The sequence below is a fragment of the Columba livia genome, chromosome 20 (assembly GCF_036013475.1).
Source record: "Columba livia isolate bColLiv1 breed racing homer chromosome 20, bColLiv1.pat.W.v2, whole genome shotgun sequence".
NCBI lineage: Eukaryota > Metazoa > Chordata > Aves > Columbiformes > Columbidae > Columba > Columba livia.
The window spans coordinates 3,676,598-3,703,629 of record NC_088621.1 but is presented as its reverse complement, the minus strand read 5'-3'; the positions used below and the strand labels follow the sequence as shown (position 1 = coordinate 3,703,629).

The following is a 27,032-nucleotide window of genomic DNA, read 5'->3' as shown; positions in this document are numbered from 1 at the left end:
ATTCTATTTATCTTCGTATTCACTGCTGGTTTTAAGATCCACTAGACAATCCCTTTCTTTGATGATTTCACCAGGTTTTAATGTTTTCCAAGTCCCTTAGACCTAAACTTAACAACTCTAGCCCTGTGAGTAATACTATTTGCTAATCATGGTATTTTGCCATTTTCTTACGTCAGGAAATGTCACGTTGTGTGATAACTGTTCACAGCCTGAGTGGTCTCATGATTTCTGTGCAATCTTTTAGTTTTGCTCAGCGCAGTGGGCAGAGGGGATTTTTCCCCATGTGGAAATGCCGCTGGTGGTGACGGACGGGCGGTGGCAAAACCTGAGCCTGGTTGAAACGCTCGGGGGAAACTTCTCACTCCCTGTTTCGCAAAGTGTTTCCCCGCCGGGCTGCAGCGCATCGCCCCAAAAACACCCGGGGCGAGCACCCAGCCCGGGGGCAGCGGCGGGGATGCTGTTCCGGGACCGGGGGTTGCTGTCCCGGGACCGGGAGATGCGGGGATGCTGTCCCGGGGCCAGGCAGTGCGGGGGTGCCTGGTTGGGGGTGCAGTCCCGGGGCCCGCCGGTTCTCGGCCAATCGGCTCGGCGCCGCGCACTCCCCGCCCCGCTCGCCCCATGTGCAGAAATAGCCCCGCCGCGGCCGGTAGCGGCTTTTCCGCGGGGAGCGGGGCGGACGGGCGGGCGGGCGGCGGCGGAGCATCCCCGGGCGGCGCAGCGGCGGGGCCGTCCCACCCCCGGCCCTGCCCGTCCGGTCGCGCCCCGACGTGCCGGCGGGCGATGGCCCCGCGGCAGGCGCAGCGGGCGGGCCCCGCGGCGGGCGGGCGGTGAGCGCTGCCCGCGGGAGCGCAGCCGCGGATGGCTCCCGGGGCCCGGGCGGTGCGGGCAGCGGGGGGCCCGGGGTTCGCCGCGCCCCTCCGGCCCCCCGGGGCCCGGCAGCCGGGCGGGAGGCGGCGGTGAGCCCGGACATGGGTGTTTCTCTCCGCGAAGCGCTGCCCCGTGGCCTGTTGGTACCTGCGGACGGGCGCCCGGTGGAAAGTACCTTGTTCTCATGAATGGTTCTAGCTCCTCGCCCTGGGCTCTCGCCATGGACACTATGAAAACCACCTATATCGTGCTGGAACTGATCATCGCTGTGCTGTCTATCGCTGGCAATGTCCTGGTCTGCTGGGCCGTGGCCATCAATAGTACCCTGAAGAATGCCACCAACTATTTCCTGGTGTCCCTGGCAGTGGCTGATATCGCCGTGGGTTTGTTAGCCATCCCTTTTGCCATCACCATCAGCATCGGATTCCAGGTGGATTTTCACAGCTGCCTCTTCTTCGCCTGCTTCGTGCTGGTGCTGACCCAAAGCTCCATTTTCAGCTTGCTGGCTGTGGCCATCGACAGGTACCTGGCTATTAAGATCCCACTGAGGTAAGTGACTGGAGTGGACGCACGTAGCCGCATTCCCTGACAGCCTAGACTGTGACCTCCTTGCCTTCGAGTGCAGGAACATCTGGTCACTAGTGTTGCTATAAGAGGTTTGCTGCCCACAGGTGACGATGAAAATACCAGAGAGTTTGCACTCACTGCAGGAATGGGATCAAGTTTTCAGTATCCTGCCACTGACTTCAAAATACACCTTGAAGCTCAATTTCTTTAGAATGTTTGTCTTGGGAGGATCAGTGGCATCTTGCGGGGGGGGCTATGCATTGATGTAGTTGTGTGCTTGGCAAAGTTGTAGCTAATCTATGTAGGTATTTATACAGCCCCCATTATTGTGGTGTCTGGGCATCTCCCAGGTAATTAAATACAGAGGCAGCCCCTCTTTCTCTTACTTCCCAGCCTGTTAGAGAAGTAGTTTTGCAGGCTGTTTGGTAAGAGCTCTTGTCTCTTCCTGAGCTCAGGTCACAATACTTCAGAAAGGCTGAAAGTTATCTGAAGTAGATCTTAACATGATTTTGTATGTAGTTTATGTTTTCGGCTATGACTACGGTCTGACTAGGCTGACTTCCAGTTTTCAGAGGGACATAATGAATGAACTGAAAGCACAACTTGTTGCATTTACAAATGCTGAAATTGTGTTTCAGTGCTTGTATGCGTACCTTCTCTTTCTGAATGCTTACTGTGAGCGACTATGTCGATCAGTAAATGTCAGAAGGTGACAGCTTTGTCCATCTGCTCTGAAAGGAGAAGGGTGAAGGGGAAAGGATTCATACCTCAGTTTTCAGAATTTCACAGTTTAGCATTTCATCCATGCACAGCATCAAAAGACATGTTGCTTTCTAATCCGTGGGACACTGCAGTATACTTGGGAAAAATGTATTTGATCTGTTTTACAGGCACTTCACCAGTGAGCTGGTGCAGCAGCTTCCTTAAGCTTAAGTGCAGCAAATCCCCAGCTTTGCATTACAAATATCCTGGGTCTGTTAGCCTCCATCTCCTTCGTGTCTCTGTTGTTCCTCCCTGAGAATCAGACATTGATGGGACCCCTGGGGAGTCCAGAATGGCTCAGGGGACTGGTCAGTATTTGGCGTAGGGACCTCAGCTGAACTCTCTAAGTTGCAGCTGTCCTAGATTCTGCTCTTCTCTGGTATCTCCCTTGCACAGGCAATGAATTCACCCTGTTCTGGCACCTTGCATTGGAGAACTCCCATATGTTGGGCAAATATTAATTAGTCATCAGGCAGATGATAAAAACTGGTAGTGGAAATGCATGTACGCTGAGTGGCTGCGTGTGTCATCAGGGCTTGGTGCTCAGAAATTCCACGGGGCATAGAGTAAGTGAGAGCCGAGCTGTATCGCTCGTGGGGAGAGGGGACAGAGCAGGTCGGTTGGTGCCAGCACCTCTGACCTGCTCACCTGCCCGGCCACCCGCCTGGCCTGACACCCACATGGGCTCTGGATAATTATTTGGTGCTTTTTCCATTCATTTGGGGCTTTCTCAAACTGGGGGCCAGCAGCGCAGCAGTGGCTACGGAAGCAGGTCGGATTTTTTTAAGTTTCAGTTCAATCACACCACACACCACAAGCGGGCTGTTCAAGCACGGGCTGTTTATTGTAACTCTCTTATTTCGTACCACAAGCTGCTTTTTGCAGCACTTGGCTGAGAAGGTTGAAGCTTGTGAGATCAGTTTCTACTCCGCAGGAATCCGAGGCGCGAGTCGCAGATCAGAAATGCTCTGAGGGCACCGTTTATGTGTTTGCAGAAGGGAAGTGGTTTTGCCATCTGACAAAACTGCAAGTATTTCCTCCACACTCTTTTTTTTTTCCCAATCCCAGTCTCTAGCAGGTTTGCTGGACTCTCCATTAGATCTGTACACCTGTGTGGGATGAAATCCCAGAGCAGTTTGTGTTGTTTGGGGATTCTTTGCCAACATCTCTTTTTCACCCAGTCTTAGGCCAAATCTTTTATTCTGTTTGCACGAACATCTTTATTCCTATGAGCATTTTCTAGCTGGACACATACAGCCCCTCCAGCTGTAAATGGAGATCGAGGAGTCCATCCTTCCTAGGCCGGTCTGAAGTGTGAAGTTTGGATTAGACTTGGTCTTGGCACTGAGGCCCATTTCATTGCTCTAAGAGGCGACGAGTAAGTAAAACTCCTTTAAAAGGACAGTGGGTTCTCACTGCTGGGGTGCAGGGCAATGGGCAGCTCATTGCTTCGGCAATGGGAGATCTAGGGGCTGGTACTGAAAGGCTGGTTTTATTTGTACAACCAAGATCAAAAGAGGACAGAGTAGGTTATAAAACTATGCTGGCAAAACACTTTTCTGTTGCAGCAGGGTTTTCCAAGCAAGGCTTGGTTAGATCTGTCTCATCAGCATCTTTGTTCCTGAGATGCTCCCCAGTGTTGCTGGCAGCGAGGGGGCAGGAATTTGTCCCACCACCCGCTCCAGGTACATTCATGTGCTGTTTCTGAAAGGAGGTTTGTGCCATGGAGAGGGAAAGCTGGTCATCATTTCGTAGGAATGATGACCTTAAGAGAAGTTTTTGTCACTAAAACTCTTATTCTGGAGACCAGTGCAGCATCTGATAACCGGCCATTTAAGAAACTGATTTGTACCCAGCCCCACATAACAATTACAATAAATGGCACAGTTGTTGTGGAGCAAACAGGTGACCCTGTCACATCCACCAGCTCCCTGTGGAAACCTCTGTAGGGACAGTGAGAACGGAGTATGCCATAGGATTTAATGCTATTTCAGGGTTATTTAAGCACACCCGTAGGCTGGGCAGGCTGGGGGGCGCAGGAGACGTTTGCATTGCAGCCAGGCTAGTAATGGATTTTTCAGTCCTGTGGCTGAACCAAAAATCCCATGGGGAAGAGGGAAATTGTTTCGGTCAAACTGAAACAGCAATGTTTGGAGGTTTTAGTAGAACTAAGTGATCCAGACCAACCTGGCAGATTTTGTTTGAGTTGCTTAACCCTTCTGATGTTGCTGTGCTGCTTTTTGAAATGGAGGCATCCTCGCTGGAAAGGAACTGACAAATTCTCATCTGGACAATTGCAGAACAAAAATCATATTTAAAAATGGTGGTTTACAACCCTCCCTCTTCTGGCTAAAAATATTTGCTGAATTTGACCTGAAGCCACAAATTCTTTCTGTCCCTTGAAACTCTTGTTTTGTTTGTTTGTTTTTGACAAACCCACCGTTTGTGGAGAAGCCCCCACCGCGCTGCCCAGTCCGAGCAGCTGCAGCTCCGAGCCCTCCCCTGGGTCCTTTCTCCCCCGGCTGACACACCAGGACAAGGCTTCTTGTCTTCAAACAGGCGCTGACCCTGCCTTGCTTCCCAGTCCTCAGTGCTTCTGACCAGGCGGCATCACCACCCGCGTCTGCCCGTGTGTGGCCCCCAGGTACCCGACAGCATCCCCGCTCTGCCAGGCTGGCCCCCCCCCCAAAAGCTCACACCCCCACAGCGCTGCCTCCAAGCAGAGTATCAAAGCAGGGCATGGCAGCGTCTTCCAGCAGCAGTAAATCCATCGCACAGTGTTTGGCACAAGAGCAGTGCGACGCTTTCTCTCTCTGGCTTTCTCCAGGGCTGGATTTCACCCTGCAGCCCCGTAGCTGCGAGCCAGAGAAGGTTTGTAGCTGGAATAAAACATTTCCCTTTTACTTGCATTATTGCAAATTATTTGGCGTGGCTGATAATTGTAGGTATGGAGAGATGCCTGGAACAAATGTATCAGGAATTAGGGAAGGGGAAGAGTACCTGTATTTAGAGAGCAAAAGCAGAATGAAACACCCTGTACAACATCACGCAGTGTGTGCCCCTGTCCGGCCGGTGGTCTCCTGCAGGACGGTGAACGCTGTACTGCCTCTGCCTACCCGGCAAAAGCCCCCCGAGACCTGCAGAGGGAAAACCAGCCCAGACTCCCTGCGGCTTGAGCTGATCTGGTGCTCGTTCTTCTTCCCTGGATTTAGTTCTCTCCCGTCTTTGATTTTATCCCTGGCAGAAATGCAGCACTAATGTCCCCAGGCAGCTTCACCATGAGCTAGAACTGGGTTATCCATGATTGTGCCCTCTGCCTTTCTGCTCCTTGCTGAGCCCTCGCTGCCCCCAGCAGCCAGAGCACCCGTGCTGGGGCCCAACCTGTTAATGGTCTCCCACAGGAGCTGCTGCCCCGCGTCTTTGACATGATGAAGACAACAGCCCCATTCCTTTCTGCTCTCCTCATGGAGATAAATTCCATTTGGACCATAGTTGCTCTTTTCCATCCTTTTAGCTGTGTGGTATCCTTTCATGAGGTGGTTTGGCCGATGCTTTACAGTCACCTGCCCTCGCTATGCCCTGCTGCAGAGGAGGGGCTTCCAAGAATCCAAGCCAAGAATCACTCCTGGATTCCTCTCAACCCCCAGTTTGCTCCTCAGCAAAGCCTTGGTCTTCACCTGCCATTTTCTGTGTGCCATCAGCGACACGCAGAATTGCAGCTGCTCTTCCTTGCCCTTGCTTCATTTCCTTTCTCAAGGGAAATCCTCCCCCTGCCCTTCATCTGGTTCATGTGTGGCTCGCACACGCGGTGCCCGATGAGACCCGAGCGGCACGGGAGGCATCATTCTTCCAGAGCTGGGGATGCTCTGCCCCTCTTGTCCATCAGACAGCTGTGCCTGGCCAAGGTTACCATCAATTAATAGACTAAATGTGCAGCAAACATGCTGAGTGCTGCAGGCAGGAGGTTCGGTTCAGCAGCAGAGCTGTCACAGCTTTAAGGAAGTTCAGGTCAGTTGAGCTCGACTTGGGCAGAACGGTTTGTGCTGCAGCCGGGGGCCAGCAGTGCCCGCTCGTCTTCCCAGGGCTGCTGCTTGCCCTGGGCTTTGGATGCAGCCGACTCTGGAAAAGAAACACAATAAAACCCAGCAATAATCACATATGCCCTCACGGCCATCAGCCGGAGGGGGAAATCACAGCTATTTTTAGTTGCGAGCAGCCTGGCTTCCTTAAAATGCCTGTCTCCAATTTTTATGTTTTTTCTCCACCTTGGCGGTCACTTCCCTCCCAAAAAAGCAAAAATCCTGTCAGGAAGGGCATTAATTGTCTTTGAGACCTCAGCTCCCGCAGGAGCTGGGGGTAGGACATGGCAGGGGGCATGTGGCTCCAAGTCTCATTTCTAGGCTGTCGATTGAGCCAGAACCCAGAGCTTTGGGTTTAGGAGCGTTTTGCATGTTGCTCAGCCCCATCTACAAAAAATACAGGTTAATTTTTAGATGGAAAAAAAAGCAGCTTTTCAAATCTAGCAGAATCTTACTCTAGAAGGAAGGCTTTTGGATTTTCCTGCAAAAACAGTGTATTAAACCAAAGTGTTCTGACAGTGAACTGTTTTATTTTGCCGTTAAAAGTTTTTGCTTTGTAATTATCGGGCTTGTTCTTGGGGTTTTTATGAATTTGCTGTTTTTCACAGCAATGAGCACAGATTGCAACACTGAGCTTTTTAGGAGCGTTCTGCCCTGGCCCTTGGCTGTGCCGGGCAGGGGCTGCGCGGGGGGTGTCGGGGCTCCCGTCACTGCGTTACAGGCGGCTTTGGTCCGCAGGATGCCAGGAATCAGTGGCGCCAGCTGTGCCTACAGATGTGTCAGCCCTCTCCCCTCCCCATCGGCTCTCGCGGCTTTGCGAAGTCTGATGAGCAGCTCAGGGAACTGGTACGTGCCAAAGCGCGGATTAGCTCCCTGATCCTATGGATGACATCAGGCCTGGGCACGAGCCACAAATAACTTGCGAGAACATTGGTGGGTGTGTGTCTGGGCACTTATGCTCACCGTTCAGTGCCCTGTGGGCACCGTCGTGTCACTGAGCACCGTGACCAGAGCTGCTGGACCCACAGGGGACAAGGGACGGAGCGCGGTCCCTGCAGGAGCAGCGGTGCAGACGGGTCGGTGTCACCATGGCTGAGGCTCTGCCTGTGCCCCCAGATCATGCACCGGTCACCCCACACCCTGGCGTTCGCATCCTCCCTCCCATCGCTCAGAGAGGTTTGGAATGACAAAAATTCTCAGCCCCAGGCACCCCCAGGTACATACGCGGGGCTTCAGAGCCCAGGGGGAGGGTGGTGTTGAGGAAGAGCTTGGGAAGGCTGAAGGCTCCAGAGGCTCCTCTCAGCCCTGTGGTCTCAGGCAGGGAGAACCAGGTTTTTGTGCTCTGGGACTCAGAAACCCCCTCTGGAGCACGAAGGGCGGGCAGGTATCACACTCCTGCCTGCACATGGGTGTCTTGAGGCGGCTGCTCATGTTCTGAAGTGAGCGTGAGAGCAGCATGCGGAGCGCTGAGTTCATTTCCTTCCTGCACCCAGCAGCTCTGTGCACCCCGGTGCCAGGTGTCCTCAGGGGACCGCGGGGTTGCCCAGCGTGGGCAGCCAGCCCACAGCTCCCCGCTCCACCCCGTGGCTCTTAGTTCAGTTTTCGGTCACATCTTCTCACCCAGTCGGGGCGGCCGGGCTGTGGTGTGAGCAGCTGCTACGGACAGAAAACAGGGCAGCCAATGCAAATTCCTGCCCGGCTGCTGTGAAAGCACGTTCGTGAGAAAGATATTTGCACATCCACATGGTAAGTGCTGTTGGTGTTCCACACGTGCACAGCTCTGCGGCCCCATCCCAGCGCCCCACACCTCACAGGCGCCGTTTCCCTCCTCTGTTCTCCAGATGACCTAAACGGGTGCTGTTTGCAGGGTGCTTTGGGCCAAAACTGAGCTCTCCTGCATTTCTCCTTCCCACATTCTTGGTTCTACAAACCTGGTGCACTTCAGCCACCCCCTGCCCTGAGCCGATGCTGTGTGGTGGTGGCAGGGCTGAGGTGCACATGGGTGTGCTGGGATAAACTGGGATAAACTGGGGTGAGGCGGGAGCTGGGGGCTGTGGAGGGCAGCCGTCACTCTCCCAGCTGCTCTGCCTCTAGCTGGGAGAAGGAGTTCACAGGAGGGATAAGCTGAGAGGGTTTTGCACTTGATAGTTTAAGCTCATGAGCAGCAGGGTCTTGCGTGAAAGTGCCATATAACACGAACAAAGCAAGCCCTGGGGGAAGTTAAAGCCTTCTAGTCTTTAAATGCCTTTCAGCCATCCCGCAAATGTACCACCTGTGACCTCGCTGGTCAGCTGCCTCCAGCAGGAGCGCAAACCCAGCAGCACCGGGGACGAGCGGGCGGTTGTTCCTCCTCGCGCTGTGCAGACGGGAGCCAGGCAGGGCTGGGTTCCTCAGCATCCAGCCCCAAAGCTCAGAGCAGCACCCACACATCAGCCCCCGTTTTAGAGTCAAGGCCTGAACAATCTCCATCCCGCGGCAGGTGGGTGCGCAGGGGCTGAGCACCATGAACACAGTGGGCAGCGGTGCTCCCGGCACCCAAAAACAGGGGTGCTGAGCGATGCTCCTGCCCCTCCAAGTAACCCCGTGTGCCCACCTGCGCCGTGGGGCTGGCGTGCTTGCAGTCACCGTCCGGCGGAAGGCCGGGAGTGCGAGCGGGGGACGCTGCTGCCGCCCCTGCGCACAATAGGGACAGATGTGGGAGGAAGTGATTTGTCTGCAACTGGACAGGGACCGACGCAGATGTCCTGCTTCCTCGGCTGATACTGCAACTGCTAATCAGATTTCTCACTCTCACCGCCAACTCCTTCCTGGTTAAAAAGCACAGCTTTTTATGGGCTTTTTATTTATTTTTTTTTCTCCTCTCTAAGGTGCAATTTATGATTCATTTAAAATGTCCTGCCAGGATATTTCTGCTGGTGTGCGATCTCCGTTCCATGGCTGTGCATGGAGCAAGCGAACAGCAGCAATGGTGCTTATTTCGTGCTGTCATAGCTCCAATGGGGAAAAAAAAAGAAAAGAGCAAAATGCAAAGTACAGCTGCATGTAGATGACCAGGATGCAATGCTTGGCAGCCAAACTGCTCTCTGCCCTTGTGAATCGCGGTGTCTGTGTATTTTCCTTCACACTTAAAATAGAAACATATAAATTATCACTGCTTGTTTGTATTGGAGCACCTGCAGGGTCTGAGATCTGCGAACTCCCCGCATCCGGCAGCCCGGGCACGGGGCGGACAGGAGGGGAGCGGGAGAGCCCCCTCTCCCCCATTCCTGCTCTCTGAGATAAATGATGTGGGAATAACAGTCTCCTTCTAGAATGTTTCCTCCAGGCTGGTTTCTTTCCCAAGTCTCATCACCCCAAATGCTGAATTACAGCCCAGCTGCTGCTGTGCACCCCTTGTCAGACGGGAGCTCCGGGGCAGCGGTGCCTGTGCTGGGTGGTCTCCGTGGGCTGTTGTGTCCCGGCTGAAGCCGTTTTGGTGGTGGCACAGCGGGCACAGACCCAGCAGCACTTGCACACGGAACCACCGGCGGGTCAGAGCCCTGCTGTGAAAGCCACTGAACCTCCCTGGAAGCGTTTGACCTCCTGCAACTGGGACCGTGTGGCTGGGACACTGGTGGCAAATGTATAGTCATGTATGTTGGCAGAACAGAAACCTGAATGGCTCTGTGGTGGCGGCACTGGGTGGGAGCTGCGATAATTAGCTGCTTTATGGTGATTACACCAGTAAAGAGGCTTTGCCTGGCAGTGTAAAAGGAATGAATGCATTGCCAGGCTATTTAATTTCAATAAATCATTTAAAAATATTCAGCTGTTATTTACATTAAAGCAACATTTGATGCCTCGGGGCAGAAACAAAGAGGAGATTCAATATTTGTTACACATTAATCGAGCAGACTTAGGTGAGTAAAGTTACTATAATAGTTTTTTGCCTGATAATATTAAGCCTAAAAGAGAGTGAAGGAGGCGTTTGCTGGAGCATTCAGAGCTGTGCAAATCCGTTGGTTCCTCACTGTCTGATCATGTTTTATAGAGCTTAGGAAGAAAGGTGACTCTGGGTTGTCTCACAGCCCGTGCCTGCTGTTCTTGGTGGTGGCTGATGATGGGATGCAGTTGTGTGCGGTGGCTCACTAAGGAGACTTGATCTGGTAATAGTCACACATTCTTTATTTTTAAGCATGTGCTTAACCTCCATTAAAGGCAATACAGGCAGTGTCCTGGCAAACAAGTGTATTAAGTTAATAAGAAGGTAATTAGTGAACAATTTTAGAGCATTAAACCGTCCCCTGTTTCACCTTGGCCTCTTCTGGCTGGTAGCTCAGCGACCAGCCATGACCCTTCTCTGTAGTCTCAGCAGGGACCACCATCAGCCCTGGCACCAGTCACTGAGCGGAGAGGTGGCGGGAGGAGTTTGTAGGGCATCCCTGTGAGAACGAGGAGTTAATCTGCGGAGCGTGTTGCTCACTGTGAATAACTATCTATCTCCGCTTCAGCGAACAGCATCTCTTCCCTGTGCCGACTGCAGCTCTCCCGCCGCTCAGCTCGGGCTCTTGCACACGTGAAGTGCAGCATGTTTTTCCATCTCCTCCTCGCAGAAGTGGCCCCGGCTTAAATGTGATCCCGGCTGCAGCTCTGCTGTGTGCGCTGGGGAAGAGCGACGCTAAAATAACCATGCCACCATTACAGCCACTGGAAAATTAAGTGACTTAACTGGATTTGTAAGCCTCCAAGCTGAGACTTATGTTTGCAGAAGAGTTCAGGAGAAGAGCAGATGGAAAAAGCCTTATTTGAGGTCATAAGCTTTCGGCAAGGGACAGCAGCGAATGTCACCAACCTGGCACGGCGCGGTGGACGCCGGCACCAGCACAGCTGAGCTGTGGCGGCTTTTCCATGTGCTCCTGCACACCCTAATCTAGACATGCAAAATGCTCAGCATTGGGTTTCTCTTTATGAACAATGGTCCATTTTGTGTTTTCTGGTCTTACCACAAGAGTTTGTTGGGATGTGACATGGCTGAGGCAGCGGAGAAGCACCTGAAATGACCAGCTAAGTGTGAACAGCACAAGCCGAGGGGCCGCGGGCTCCTCTTCCCGTGCAGAGCTGTAGAGCAGCAGCTCCCGCAGCACTGGCTGAGCTTGGCCACCGCTGGAGCCTGAGACTCTGGCTTTGCCAAGAGATCGGATTTCTGGGAACTTGCTCCAACTCAAATCTTAATGTTTTCAAGTCCCACAACCTCAGAGCAGCTCCAGCTCCTGAAAACCTAACACAGGGCTTTGAAAGCAATGGGCTTGGCCTCACTGATGCCCCACCTGATAGTTTCTTATCGTCTGAAGCAGTGAGACTTAGTAATAATGAGAGAGAAAGCACAAGAGAAACCCCTCAAACCTCTCAGTGGCTGGGCCCGCCCTTTAGACACATACCCTGTGGCCTGTGGTCACTGATCAGCATCTCCTAAATGTGGCAGCTGCTCCCGCACACAGCGGCTGTGCAGGAGGAGTCGAGGGCTCCCCCGGCGCTGCTTTGCTGCCCGGTTGGTGCTGGCAGACACCCCACTTACCCTCCTGTCTTTGTAGCTTGCAGGAGGAGAGGGACACGGGGCTCTCAGGGCGGCAGCCGCAGTGTGATTCACAGGCACAGCTGCGGTTCTGTGGGAATAAAACCCTCCCCTGCCTCACGGGCCGGAAGAAAATCAGAACAAACGTTCTTAGGAAAGGAGGAGCAGGGTAGCCAAGCCAGAGTAAACAAGCACTGAGACACGGGTGTGGGACGGGGGGACGCGTGTCAGCCAGCAGACCGGACAGGACAGGAACGGGTTTCTCACGGTGTCCTTCTGGCAGTCGCTGGTTCTTCGCTTCTCCAAAGAGTGACCCGACTGATGCTTTGATGTTGCCATCTGTTCTGGTTGCACCCAAACCAGCTTGACTCCTGTGGCTTTAGGTTCCAGCTCCGTTCGTGTCTCTGAGCATCTGGGGGCTGGAGGGGCACTTTTGTTTTTGTGGCCATGAAGACACCCAGTCTGTGGGCTTAGGAAAGGTGTGGGCAGCACGCGGCTCTGCAGCCGTTGTCAACTTGTCCCTAGGCCACCGTGGAGCGTCTCCGTAACACATGTGAAAGCAGCAGGTGCCCAGGAAGGCACAAAGCAGGGACGTCAAATGGGGGAGAAGAGCCCAGTGTCCCTGGCTCCCAGCTCCACGTCTGGATGGAAACACAGACCCTAACTTGCAACTCTCCTGAGCAATCCATCATTAGCAATTGTTTTCAAATACTGGCTCAGAAAAGTCTTTCTTCTTTTGTTATGCAGCCACAACAAGCTTGCGTGGGCTGCAGTCTGGCATGTGCAGGCCAGGGATTGCACTGTTTGGGAAACTGGCAGGATCTCTGATTTCCACACTCATGTACTTACTGCCCAGCTCAGTGTACGAGGTAGCACGGGGGGCATCACCTTACGGGACTGCTGCAAGCTCCAGTGCAAGCAGCGTTGCTGCAGGCGCTAGAGCAGCCCAAGCTGGCTGTGGTATAAAGGCTCGAAGTGTGTGGTGGTGCTGGTTAAATCTTCAGCTACCCATCACAGCGCAGAATTGAAAGCCAGCATTGTCTCAGCTGAAATAAGTCAGCCCAGAAGTGCATGTAGCCCAGCAGCGTGCCCTGGCGTGCCCAGTAATGGATGCTTAGAGCAAAAGAGTAAGTTGGTGGTTACAGAGTGAGCCTTCCCCCTGCTCCTGCCCTCCTAGCAGCTGGTGGTTTAGGCTCATGCAATGATAAAGTCTTTCCTAAGGCTCTAAGTGCTTTACCTCCTGTTGGAGGATGTTCACAGCCAGGGGCAGCGCTTGGCTCCTCTCAGGAACAGTAAGTGAATCACCTCCCCAAATCACTTTGCCCAGGCACAGAGCACAGGTGAGATTTTTTAGCCCTCGGGTGATCAGAGGGGTGAGGTTCCCATGTGGGTGTGGGTGGGGCTTTTGTGGCATTAGCCAAAATGCTGATGACTTTAGCTGCTGGGAAGTCATGGGTGTTCCTTTATTTAACAGCTCTATCTTGGTTTTGCTCTTGATGCTGTAGGTATAACAGTCTGGTGACGGGCAAGCGAGCAAGAGGCCTCATCGCTGTGCTGTGGCTCCTGTCCTTTGGAATTGGACTGACTCCCCTTATGGGCTGGAATAAAGCCATGAGTGGTTGTCCCAATGCCACCAACGAGACAGGGGCTGACACCAGGACACAGCACCATGGCTGCTTCATCTCGTGCCTCTTTGAGAATGTGGTAACGATGAGCTACATGGTGTACTTCAACTTCTTTGGCTGTGTGCTGCTTCCGCTTGTTATCATGCTGGGAATCTACATTAAGATATTCATGGTCGCCTGCAAACAGTTACATCAGATGGAACTGATGGGCAACTCCAGGACCACCCTGCAGAAAGAGGTCCACGCAGCCAAGTCTCTGGCCATCATTGTAGGACTTTTTGCCTTCTGTTGGCTGCCCCTGCATATCTTGAACTGCATCACTCACTTCCACGAGGACTTCTCCAAATCCAAGCCTGAGTGGGTGATGTATATGGCCATCATCCTCTCCCACGCCAACTCTGTCATCAACCCCATCATCTACGCTTACAGGATCAGGGACTTCCGCTACACCTTCCACAAGATCATTTCCAAGATCCTCTGTAAGACGGATGACTTGCCCAAGTGCAACACTGACAACAACCAGCACCTGACAGTCGGCGGCCTGAACTCTCCGGTGGCCTCTGTGTCCGTATGACCCTGCACGTCCTGCTCTGCGGATTCTGCAGTCTGTCCCCACATTGCCCATCCCTGTGCCTATGTGAACAGTTGGAGCTACCTCCGCCAGGAGCGCTCAGCGATGACCACTATGCAGTCATGCAGCTGTATTTTATTTTATTTTATTTTTGTAATTAACACAGTGCCTCCTAGAGGAATAACCTGAGTGGGGAGACTGAGCACAGCTCACCCCGACTGTAAACCCAGGTTGTGTGAGTGCTGGGGAGCATGTTGGATAGGACGCTTCAAAAAGACGGACCCGATTTCAAACACATAGTGATTTCAAATCGGTTCCATCTTTTCGAAACACCCTGTAATTCCTTTCCAGGTCAGACATTGACTGTGGAAGACCCACGTGCTGGGGGTGTTTCCCTAATTGTGCTGCTTGTGTCAAGTCCTAGGATCTTTATTTTAATTATTATTATTATTATTTTTTAATCTTTTGTTTCATTTAGGAGTAATAATTTTGTGTCTGTTTTCGGGTTGTTCTTTGAGTCCATACTTGACAGCACTTTGGTAATACCCTAATTATTCCATCAATTGTTTGATGCAGCTCGTATTCTCTGATGGGAAAAAGTCTTACTTAGCCCAGTTGCTGGTGTGAAACTGAATCTGCATTCCAGGCTCCGAGGGACGTGACCGTGTTGATGGGAAAACAAGATCAGAACTGGCCAGCTATTTTTGGCCCCAGTATGGAAGCCCTACTTACTGAAAGAGGAAAATTCTAGAAAAGAGTGGACTGAAGTTTTAGAACAGCAGTTTCATTGCCTTTAAATCACTTTGGTCTACAGGATTGTGCAGACCAATGCGACAGGTTTGGTTTCAAATCTGTTTCCAGCTGTCAAAATGCAAAAGGCAGAAGTGCCCTAATGGTCTGATCCAGAGTCACTGAGGTTTGTGCAGACACTCCCTTGGTGACATGATCTCTACAATTAGGTTTTTGCTCCAAATCAGAACCTGACAGCCTTGCAGTGCTTCCAGAAGGGCAGGGTTTAGCTGTGATAGCCGGCTGCTGCAGCTCACCTAGTTCCTAAAACTTGGTCTTGCCGGGCTTCCTCTGTAGCCCAGTAACCCCCAGAAGCTGTGAGTGCTTTTATTTTGTTTTTTCTAATAGTGATTTTTATTTTTTTACTGTTTATTTTAATCCTAACCTGCACCAGTAGCAAGAGATGGGAAGGGAGGTAATTTGCTTGAGAAGCTAGAACGCCTTGGCTTGGGACGGGTTTTGGCCCAGCTCTTTGTGGAAGCAGCTCCCCTCGCTGACGGGCCAGCCCGGCCGCTGCGCTGAGCCTGGAGTCCTGGCCCGGCGTGAGGACAAAGCACAACAGTCTTAATTTGTACTGCGAGTTAATAACACTCTGCAACCACAGCTCAGTAATTACTGCACCTGATTTAATATGTAACTGTGATATGCAAAACTAGGCAAAGGCAGGAAGAACAGCACATGGATTTCTGCAGTACGAGCTCTGCTTATCCGGCCGGCGTGCCGGCACGTGCGGCGCTGTACGTGAACCGGTGCTCCCAGCACGGCCTTCGTTTTGCAGCCCAATTTCACTCCACAATGGAGAGGAACAGGGAGGGGAGTCAGAGAAACACCAAACAGCTGATGGAGGTGCAGACCCAGCTGTTCTTGACTCGCTCAGACCTGCCATCACCTCGTGGTCCTCCTACAAACGGGACCCTTGCCTGACGGTCCCTGTGTGGTAAAGTGACGCCACCTCCGAAGCACCCAGTGCCAGCAGCATCGCAAGCGGTGAGAAGCTGGAGTGCAGGGATGTGCATTCAATGTGCTTTTCAGTGGTTCCTCACGGAGAGAGGCAGAGACAGAGCAGCCTTAGAGCCAGGGGCAGGGAAGGGAGTTTAAGCACAGCCACAGGTCCAGCGGGCAGACTGTGATATCTGGAGAAGTTTGTCCCTGATAAATTGTACTTGAATTATATAGAAAGCAGTTTTCTTTCTTTTGTTTTCCTTTTTTTTTTTTTAACTGCATTGCACTAAAAGGGGGGCAACAGACGATCCTGAGAGTTTCATTTCTTTGGCATAAATGATGACAAATACAGTATAAAATCAGCTGAAAACGAAGAAATCCCCTTCCTGCAGCATCTGCTGTGCGGGCTGGCATGACCTGCAGGTCTGACCTGGGGCCCAGCACGCAGGCAGAGGGTGGTTCACCAGGAGTGATGGATCTCATACCTGTGTGTAGCAGCTCAGCTGTCAGAGCCAGCCCAAACCTTGGCCAATCATCAGTAAGTTCTGAATGGGTTTGTACATGTTTATGCAATGTCCAAATTCAGCTACAGCTCTGAGTCTCAGATACTGGCATCTCCAAGAAGCAGCTAAATAGTTAAAAGTTACTGTCCCATGCGTTTCTCCTTTAACAGCCCCATTCAGCTTTGTTGCATCTGCCTTGGTCGTAGTCCAGCTAACTCATGTAGCCACCTCCTGCCATTTGGGCAGGGTTTGACTCTCTCCTCCTTCTGTATTATCTTTGGCTGTGTTCCTTCAGTTAATCACAGCGGGAAACAAGCAGGATTTCACCTGCAGGTCTGGCAGTGTTGCAAAGTGGTTGCAAGCCACATTTATCCTCACAACAACAGATGTCAAGTCTCTTCTCCCACTGGCTGATTATGAACCAAACTCTGGGCAGCAGGAACAGACTGAAACGCAGCACTGAACGCACAGAGAGCCGCTTCCCAGAACCGTTGCTCGTGTGCGACAGCTCGCACTGCAGCTCAGCATCCACGATTGCTGCCTTTCATATGCCTCTTATGAGCCAGAATTCCTGCAAACAGATGCAGTGTTCCCTTAGCATGACTGTGCCATGGGGTTGTTTGAGCCACTATTAACTATGGCCTGCGTCACTGCCGTCTTTGGGCACATTAAGTGCCTTCGAGGATCTGAGCCAAAGTAATTTCAAGGCAAAATAAGAATAGGACACCTCTACCCCCTCCCCTCAAAAACAAAGCTCTGAAGGTTTCTATAAAAATGTGAAGTAAAAAAGGGAGAGGAACTTTCTGTAGCGAGTGCAGCTGTAGCTATTCAGCTATCACTCATTACCGCTCTGATGTACATAGGGTGGATGTGTTTTCCTCATGTTGCTCAGTTTTTGTATTTGCAGTAACTGTTATTTACATACAGAACGCTTAATTTACCACCTACACAACCTGGCTCAGTCTGTGCCCCATTATTTCTTGCGGTGTTGTGTTCACACGGTGTGTCATACGAGGCCACGCTGTACGCGAGGAGGAGCCCAGTGTCGGAGCCGGGGCTGGGGTTCACAGCGCTGGAAGGAGCTGGTTCGCAGCTCAGCGGCTGGTGGGTCTGATGGGGACAGCCTGGCCTTGCCACCAGCGTCAGGGGCTCAGCTCCTCTGAAATGGGTCAATTTAAACGCACAGCAGCTGGGGTGATGCTTCCAAAGATCCTGTCTCACAGTAAGCACAGCAGAAGCAGAGACTGCACAATACTACAGATCAGTTCAAACATCTTTAGCAGTCCCGAGATTAGCCTAAATAAATGAAACTGAAGTCAACGCAGGCTTCTTAACATTTATTAATCAATCCATCAGTGCAAGGTTGCTAACTAATGTCATGCTTGGCAGCAGCACAGGAAGAAACCTACCAGCCATGATGAACATTTGACAGCCTTGTAGATATGAAAAACGCTGGTTACACAGTCAGAAGGGTACACAGAAAGCACATTCACATGTGATACAAATCCTTCATCCTTCATCCTCTTCCTCAGCCAGTAAGATGCTTGTGAGCTGCTCCTCAGAGACAGTTAGTTCCTGGCAGGCTCCCATGGCCCGGCTGAGGTAGACGGCAAGTATATGTTTGCACTGCAAATAACAGCGCAGCCAAGTTAACAGCAGGAGCAACGCAGGAATGCCACGCTCCACATGGAAGCCACAAAAATGCATCCTGACCAGAACAGGTCTAATGAAGCGCCTATCTCTCCCAGGAACACGGTTCCCTCGTGGCACACCAAGTTGTGCCAGGTCAGTTCTGCCATCACGTTAACGTAGTACAGGGATCTGACACACAGTGTTATTGGCTCCTGATGCCCTCCCCATAGGTGCAGATGGGTTAGTTACCCTGAGCCCTTTCTCACTGGCACCAGGTGAACTGCATCACTTCATCAGCCAGACTCCATGTGGCAGCCCCATTAGCAGCAATAACCCTTTTCCCAAGAGACCAGGGATTATTAATCTCTGGAAAGTCAGAACACAAATGGGTAATTAAGAACAAAAGCCCTCCCTAACCCTTGCAAGGCCCAGCTCCACCCAAATACCTGACTCCCAGAGGCCAGACCAAGCAGTGGGTCAGGCACAGCCTCCGTGGGCAACTCAACACTCAGGCATTTGCTTCCTTGGAAACCTCAGGCTGTTCAGGTTCAAGGAGCAGAGCACGACCTTCTCTTTTGTGCCCTGTCCGGCCCCAGGTCAAGGCAGACAACTTACCAGAAGGCTCTCGCTCTTCTGCAATACAGTAAAACCAAAAGCAGGACACGTGCAGAAGTGGCAGGAACTGTAGCAGGTGTAGAGTTTTCCTGAGCTCCCAAGAACCTGAAAGAAAGGCAGAGAGAGCATTCGGTCACTTCTAATTTCTCCCACTCAGCCTGTATCTGGCCTGATGTCCCCTCCACAGTCATGTCATGGAACAGGTGAGCAGGTGCTGCAACACAAGTGTCCCCAAACACCGCATCGACCCCGCTAAGCTTGAAGCTCCTCAGCCTTCTCACAGCCTGTGACTCTCTTGTCACAGAAAGCTCATTTGTGACTCCAGGGCCACCAGGGACCTGGGGACTGAAGGACAGCAGCAGCAAGCACTCGCAGTGAGGCCTTTTCTAACCAGTTCCAGTGTCTGGAGGCTGCAAAGGCTCTTGCTGTTCTGCTCCCAAAACCAGCTGCAGCGAATGGAATCCACTTTCGTCTGAATAAACAAAGTTGAAGTCTCCAGAGAAGAAGCCTCCCTGCTCCATCTCTGGTTTGGGAACAGCACTGCCTCCTTTTCCCACATGCTGTTTTACATGGTTTGTGGCACACAGACACCTAAATCCAAGACAAACACAAAGAAGTGAAGAGACAGTGGAGCTCTGCAGAGTGCTTCTCCCCTCCAGGACACCCCTGGCACTCCTAAATCCCTCCAGAGGAACATTATCCCTCCCAATCCAGAGCTACACTTGCAAGGGGAGCCTTCCCCTGTCCCCTGGAGCTCTCCCTGCACCCCGTGCCCAACAGGTAACGTCCACAAGTCTCAGCTCTCCCACAGAAGTGCCTGTGCCTCACAATCCCCCTTAACTCCCAGCAGATTCAGGACACAAGACTCACAATCCCATTTCAGAGTAAACCTTTCTTTTTTCAGCCTGGCCTTTACCCTGGGCCCTCCTTATACTCCAGGCCGTGTTTGTTTCACTTGTGATAAGTTTGTTTTTCTCTAGCCCCTTTGATTGTTTTTTCCAAGATCAAGTAACCCAATGGTGCCTTTCCGGGGGGAAGACACAGACACTGTTGGATTTGGGCTGAGTTCAGTGTTCCCCTGTCCTGACCCAGATGGCGTGAATGCAGCTTCTGCCTAATAAGGCAGAATCTAAAATCCAAAGACCAAGATAAAAAGGTGCCTCTGTTTCTGGCCACTGCAGCCAAGCCAGGCACCGAGAAGCTGGGAGATTTCCTTCCACCTCCCTCATCTCCCGGCGCTTGCTGGCTGCACAGCGAGGAAAAATCACCGTGGTGGTGGTGGTGTCCCTGCCAGGAGCGCCAGCTCTGGCCCCACGGCAGCTACTGCTGCCACCAGCATACAGCCAGGCAGCCCCACAGTCTGTGCCAGGACATGATTCTCAGATCCCTTGTGGTGGGGCAGGCTGCCACACAGTTCTAGGAAACTAATTTTAACAAGACATAAGAAAGAAAAATCCAATAAAAGCGCAGGATGTGAGCAATGCAGGTGACACTGGCAGGAGGGCTAAAGCACTGCCTGTCCTCCTTACTGGCTTCACCCCACAGCTCACAGCGTTGCTGCAGCTCAGGCACAGCTAACAGGTGCCCCAACTGCCACCTTCTCAGCACTTTACACTTGTACCCAACCCAGCACAGCTCCACCACCAGCCAGCGTCCACGCCTCTGCAGCAGGGAAGATCTGTTTATCCCTGACTCAGAGTTACAAGGGCTGGCTTTAGTCTGCAGCGCAGGCAGGTATTATACAAGCTCTTCTGGGATGATCAACAACCCTGAGGTAACATCAGCCTTTGAATACCCCATGAGTGCTACTCCTCTGTTAAGTAGCAAGAGCATTAACGCCCAGGCATTAGAAGACAAATCACAGCCTTCACTTGACTGAGGGCTCCCTCTCCCATCTCAGTTCCTGAGGGCAAGAGCTGCCCACACTACAGGCTGCAGTCCTCAGGCCTGTCTGAGCAGAGCCATTTTCCCCTGAAGCAGGACCTGAGATGTGCTGGCAATACAGAATGCAAACAGCATTTTAGCCTGTGAAGTATCAATGTCCCAGATTCGGCTATGATGACCAAAACAGATTTCACAATAGGACCAGCCTCATGGCCTCCATGACAACAGTTCTCTAGACCCAGCTGCAAGTGAAAGCACCACCTCACATTCCAGCTCAACCACATCTGGGTGCAAATGGCAGGTGAATGGGGTGACCATGCAGATGTTTCCCCGCTCCCCACTGCACTGGGCATGCTTCTGTGCTGAGGGAGAAGCGCGCACAGCTGGGATATGTGTCTACACCACACCCACACACCAATGAAGAGCCAGTGACACTAGCCAGCTACTCTGAAGTGCAGTGTCCCACTCAGTGTTTCGGTTTCTACAGCCCCAGACTGTGTTCCTGTCACTGCTCCAGCCAGCAGCCTCAGAGGAGGCTCTGCTCTTCGTTTCTGCATCTCAAACAGCTGTGCTGAGGAAGAATTTCACAATGGGACCAGCCTCACACCCCCAGAGAAAATATCTCTTCAGATTCCTCTGTTAATGAACTCATCAGCATGGCCTTAACCAGCAATCAAGCTCCACTAAAGCTGAATGCTGCTCAGAAGCACCGGCAGGCAGGGACTGGGGGCTGCCTGTCGGCTGGGAGGACACAGACACAGACCCTGGGTGATGCAGATCTCCGATCCTCGTGCTATAAGAGGATTTTGATCCTTAGGGCTAATTGAGCTCTTCTCCCTAAAATGCTATTTTGTGAAGATGTTTCCGTGATTCACAGACTTGGCTACAGTGAACTAGAATGAAACCCACGGGCTTGGCCTGCATTGCTTCCTCCCAGGCAGCAAGGATCCTACCGCCAAGTAGAGGTCAAGAGTGCTCAGGACACTGAGGATTTAGAGTGCAACAGGGAAAGAAACGTGATGGCAGATAACGCTCCATTGCGTACACTTTGTCAGACGGAAGAACTGCCTTTGCCAGATAGGATGAAAGCAATAAAGCAACATTAGCAATCCCTGGAAGACTTCCTTCTCATCATGATACCCACAAATATGTAAGAAATTGTCTCTGACTGGCTGAGAGCCACAAAGATATCGGTGGTGTACCATGCTGTTCTAATTCTACTCTGTGGCTACTGCTCTTCAGTATCACTTTAGGAGTTTGTAGAACACTGATATTCTCTCCATGTTAATCCAAGTGCACTTCCATGATATGGAAGTCAGGAATATCTTGGCTCACACATCAATTGGAAACCACCAGAAAGTAAGACTGAAGAGAGGAAAAAACACGTACCTGGTATGCAGTCCTTCCGCTGGGCGACGTGACTCGGGTGACAGAACGCTGATCCACCAAATCCAACGCTGGCACAGCAGATGAGCCAAATATGAACTTCAGCCTGAAAAAGAATGTGTCTCTAATTAGGTTACACCACAAAACGATACCACCTGGCTTAGCCTTAATCCATAGGATTTAGCCCTATGGAGTCCAGAAGGCCTGCAGCCAACGGTTCCTGTTGCCTCCCAAAATCTCCCCAGTTACAATCCCATTAATTACACCACCAAGCAATAAAGTGCATTTGTCCTTCTCAGCTTTGCTGGCTTTGAGCAAGTGGCCACAATCCCGGCCCCGTCCCACTGAGACAACCCCAGGACTTGGTCCTTAAGCGCAGCCTCTACTCTGCCAACTATTGCAAGCTGGTTTTTTATTTTCCTAGAAGAACTTCCAAATTTCCAAGATGCTCCCAAACAGTCTTACGCCTCCTTGCAAAATCACGCTCAGATTTCATTACAAGGCATTTTAAAGATTTTTTCTTACACAGGACATTACATCTTAGGTGTTTCTTCTTCAGCACTATGAACCAAACACTACTGCACTGCTGATGCCGTGCAAGGGTATATGATAAGCTGTATGTTAAATGCGGACAGCTGTACCTTTAGCCTATTGTCCAGACAGCTCATAGTTATTCTGGACCTGTACATCCAGCTGCTCCAAACGTGTTCCAAAGAGCCCAGGGGCAACTCAGTTAACTTTACAGACCTTTTATCCACCGAGAAAGATCCGTGTAGTCCAGATTAGTTACAAGGGTAAAAAACAACAAGCAAATCTACAGTGATGAAAAGATAGTTGAAAACATGAGGAGAACAGGAGAAAGCAGAGGAAGCTTTCCAGCTGCAGGGAGGACACAAAGAGCCGAGGCAGAGCCCTGGCGTCTCCGCAGCGCGGCTGACCTACGCGGCTGAGTCAACCCCATTGATAACAAGCCAAGCAGACAGACTTATTCCAGGAAGACCAAAACTTCAGCTGCACAAACTCAGGGCAATAAGGATCAGCTTTATCTGAGGACCAAGAGGAGGTGGGTGGGGGAACACTCAACGTAACACATTCCTTAATGATGAGGTTTGGGACTATAAGGGGCCTGAGTTTAATGAGTTTCAGTAACTCTCTCAAATTTGGAGAATTCTTTTTTTTTTTATGTATATAATTTGATCAGTCAAACGGGAAATAAGTAAGGGGAATACCCAAAGGAAATGCAAAGACTTCAGAGATTTGGAAGAGATTCAGAAATTGAATCAGAATATTTCTGAGCTGCTGGTCATGGAATTGATGGAAATCTGACTGCCAAGAGTTACCACCCAACCATTATTAAACTTAACAAGGGAATTTCTTTCCTCCTCTTTTTTTTTAATGACAAGAAGGAAACAAAAAGTTATGAGACTTGTCAAATATAATCCCACCCTTCAAAGGTCACTGTGGTCCCAGAAGAGGGAGCCAGCAAGCATGCCTTTCCCAAGTGCTATATTAGAGAACTATAGACCAGAGGATACTAACGCCTGAAGGGTTGCTGGTCATCTCCTCGCCGGGCAGGAACACAAAGTTAAAGGAGAATCTGAAAAGCCTTTCTCACTGTGATGGTGCCTTTTCTCTACCTTTGACACCAGTTAGTGAGGGCTGCAGAAGTTGTGAAACTCCCTTTGGGTCTTCACTTCTACTACCAGCAAAAACACGTTAGCAACTGTGCATGAGAAACATCTGCTGGTCAAAGACAGGAAAAAAATAGCAGTAGTACGATGAGAGCAGATTATGAACTGTCATTTAGCAGGACACTTGGGACAATAACAGAAGCAGGTGACACTTACCCCAGCAGGAGGTCGTCAGGGACTGCAACAAAAAGAAAACGAAGCTGATTTTGCTGAACTTCCCCACTGTGAGAGACACCAACATCACAGGCAGGCCGATGTCCCCTTAATGCAGCCCCAGAGGCCACACAGGACAGTGCTCCAGCCACCAAAATGATCTGCTATGGTAGTGCTGAGGCACTTACCAAGTACAGCGATTAAATACACACTCAGAACCACAGGGATTGATTTTTAAAAGAATTGTGGAAGGTGAACTACACTTACTTTTGTAATATCCTGCTTTTAAAAGCAGGCAAGAAACAGCGTGCGGCCTCAACGTTTTACTCTGCCACTTTAAGAAGTTGGTTAAAAATATATGTATTGGTTTCCCTGAAACTCTCTTGGCATGAGCTGAGAACTCTGGCATCAAAACTTTAAAAATGTTGTTCTTTTCCCAGCATAGTCTTGCAGGGCGCCATTAGTTTATAGCTTTTAAAACAGCACACAGAAACACAATGTCTTCGCTTATTAGAATTTCTTGTTCAGGTGGAAAATTACACTTAAATTGAGTCTGTTTGTTGTAGCTAACAGCTTACGCTCTGATCATCCAATCTGATCTTTGTTATCACCAGTGGGACACAGTGTACTACGTCTCTATGTTCCACTGGAAGATCAAGACTTTTGACTTTAAAATCCTTTGTTCCAATAATTCCAAATATTTTCCGTCGCTGTTGGTTTGACTTTCCGACTTTATAATTACTTAATTATCTAAAGTGATTGATCAGTTTGTCTTTGCGGTTATGTCTCAGTGTCTGAGTACTATTTTGGTACTTCAAGGAAAAGTACACTTTAAAAGGAATGTTGCCCTCCCCCTTTTTTCCTAGTTTACAACAGGATTTATAAAGCTCTTTTAAAAAGCCAAATATAGATTTTGGATCAGCTCTAACCTGACAGAAGCCATACTCCAAATGGGCCAAAAAGCTGTCAAAGTTGTCACTCTGACAGTTTAGACATTAAGTCTCAGCTCATTTCCCACTCAAATGTAGCACTCAGACCTCTCTGTATGTTTATTTGGTTGGTTTTAGTGCAGTTAAAATATTCCTTAATTAGATGCTTTCCTTAGGAAGAACCATTCTGCTCTACCTATGAAGTAAACACAAGCAGTAATATTCTTTCAGCACAGGTTACAGAACTACATTAGTAATGCAGAGTGCAATTCAGGTAATTGTTCTTTACTAGCTGCTAGAATTGGCCAAGATTTAACTGCTGGCTTATGCTTGCTTCATTCGACCAACAGGGAAGTTGTTCTTAGCCCTGGAATCATCAACACACCCCCCTCTGCCGGACAGTGATGAAATGCAATAATTAGTTATGAAGATTCCCCTTTCAACTCTAGTTTTGTGATTAGTGAGTGTATAAAACCAGCCCAACAAAACACCTACCTACAAGGATAGAAATTATCATCCCTCAAGCGCAATCACCTGCACTACAAGCTCTAAGCAAGCAGCACTGCCCTAGGTCCCATGTTCAAAAAGGTCTACAACGTGGTCTGATGTTTGAAGGTCCTGACTTTCAGAAGGGGGTTGCTCCTCATTACCTGTGCTTCAAACCCCTTTCTGTCCAGACAACTTGTATTAACTACAGCAATTAAATACACGCAGAACCGCTGGGATTAATTTTAAAAAGAAACGTGGAAGCCCAAATACACTTCTGTAATATTCTACTTTAAAAAGCATGCAAGAAAAGACACGTGGCCTCCACGTCTTACTCTGCCAGTCCCGAAAGCGAAGGCCACCCCTTATGCGACAGTCGCAGAAGATGCAAACAAGAGGCCAACGCTCCTCACCGCTACCTAAAGGTGTGACAGTGCGCAGCCCCCGGCCTGCTGGGACCCTTCTGTTTTTACTTTATGTCACGGAGAATCCTCGCAGGTTAATTTAAGGGAAAACAGAGTCCAAAACAACCTTTATTAGACCGGCGAGGAACAGGGTTTTAGCACTCCAAAGCGACTTAAATAAAGGTTCGGATATCAACTGAGGAAAATTATTTGAGGGGCAGCAACTGATACAACCGACAGGCGGTGCACAGCGTGCATACACGGGGCTTCACTCAAAAAAAATGCCGGAGCTGGCCCTGAGTCCCGGAGAAGTACAGACACACTTGCCTAACACGGTGCGGGACTATTTTTAAAGAGATGCACGCACTCGTAGTGAGTACGGGAAGTGTGCACTCGCGATTCCGCGAGGGTAAATTTATAATACACCTGCAATCCTGCGAGAGTTAATTTACTTACATGTGCAAGTGTGCAGGGAATCCTACACGTGCTTATGTGGAAGCACGGGAGGAAAATACACCCGCGATTCGGCGAGGGTAAATTTATACGCGCTCAAATGGAGCGCGGAAAGTTATACGTGCATATGTGCATGGAAAGTATAAATATACTCGCAATCCTGCGAGAAGTTTTACTGACATCCGCGGCGGCGAGGCAAGCGGAGTCTCCATCCGGGGGGGGCTCTCCTGGCGGCAGTGGCTGAGCTCGTACTCTGAGAGACCCCCACACAAAATGGGGCAGAGTCTCAACGAGAGTCCCGTTTTTATCTGATCAGATCTGACTGTAGGCACTCTAGAAGCTTCTCTGCCCCCCCCACACTGGCTGTGGGTGCCCCTGAAGCCTTACCCTGGCCGCTGGCGCCCAGCGGCTCGGCACTCCCCTCTCCCAATGTCCCAGGAGCCAGGGTGCTCCGGGCCAAACAAAAGAAGCTGTTAGCCTCAAGTAGCAGAGAAAGGGGGAGATGTGCCATCCTGAAGGAGGGAGGGGGGTTTGCATTCTGCCACACTTTACCTACCGTGTGAGGTCTCTTGAAAAGCCTTTTTGATCTCTTTCAACAGCTCTTCTGCCGCTGCTGATAAGGTACTCTCCATCTCATTGGCACTGGAAGCCAGACAGACAAGGGCAGGAGACGCTGGGAAGTGACTCAGGTCACCGCAGGTACTATAAACAGTTTATCTGGGCAGTGCTCTCATCTCAGCGCTGCACCGGGGCCAAGGAAAGGGCATCCTCAGCACCTTTTGAGCTGTGTTTTTCACACTTCTCGGAACAAAGGGTTTCTCAAAAGCACACAGGTGTCTCACAGTATAACCAGATCCCGTGGAAGGCGAGGGGGCGACACAGCCGGCAACAGGATGATGCTCCGGCCTGGAGCCTCCCGGCGCTGGCCCAAGGCCGTTCCCGGCAGAGGAGGCCGCACAGCGGGGTCTCTCAGGGGACGGCCGGCAGCTGCGAGGCCCCGGCAGCGGGAGTGAGGGCGGCTGATCCTCGCTGCGGCCCCCGGGGGCTCCTCCGCCCGGCGGAGCCGCGTTCGGGCTGCTCAGAGCCGCCGGGCCGGGCCTACCTGCGGCCGCGCCGTCATGAGGGCGCGTCTCCATGGCAACA

The 27,032-nt window shown here is 51.0% G+C and overlaps 2 protein-coding genes across 2 annotated transcripts; one reads left to right on the top strand and one right to left on the bottom strand.

Moving 5' to 3' along the window:
• The first annotated feature begins 645 nt into the window (after positions 1-645).
• Positions 646-17,212, top strand: ADORA2B (adenosine A2b receptor). Its single transcript, XM_005502043.3, has 2 exons — positions 646-1,416; positions 13,332-17,212. The coding sequence occupies exons 1-2, from the start codon at positions 1,052-1,054 to the stop codon at positions 14,023-14,025; spliced, it is 1,059 nt and encodes a 352-aa protein (XP_005502100.1). The 5' UTR covers positions 646-1,051; the 3' UTR covers positions 14,026-17,212.
• A 366-nt stretch (positions 17,213-17,578) lies between these two features.
• Positions 17,579-26,687, bottom strand: ZSWIM7 (zinc finger SWIM-type containing 7). The gene is made up of 5 exons (XM_005502044.3): positions 26,446-26,687; positions 23,621-23,642; positions 21,777-21,879; positions 18,504-18,608; positions 17,579-17,882 (listed from the first exon to the last, which is right to left on the bottom strand). Exons 1-5 carry the CDS (start codon positions 26,519-26,521, stop codon positions 17,766-17,768), a joined length of 423 nt encoding a protein of 140 aa, XP_005502101.1. The 5' UTR covers positions 26,522-26,687; the 3' UTR covers positions 17,579-17,765.
• Positions 26,688-27,032: the final 345 nt, after the last annotated feature.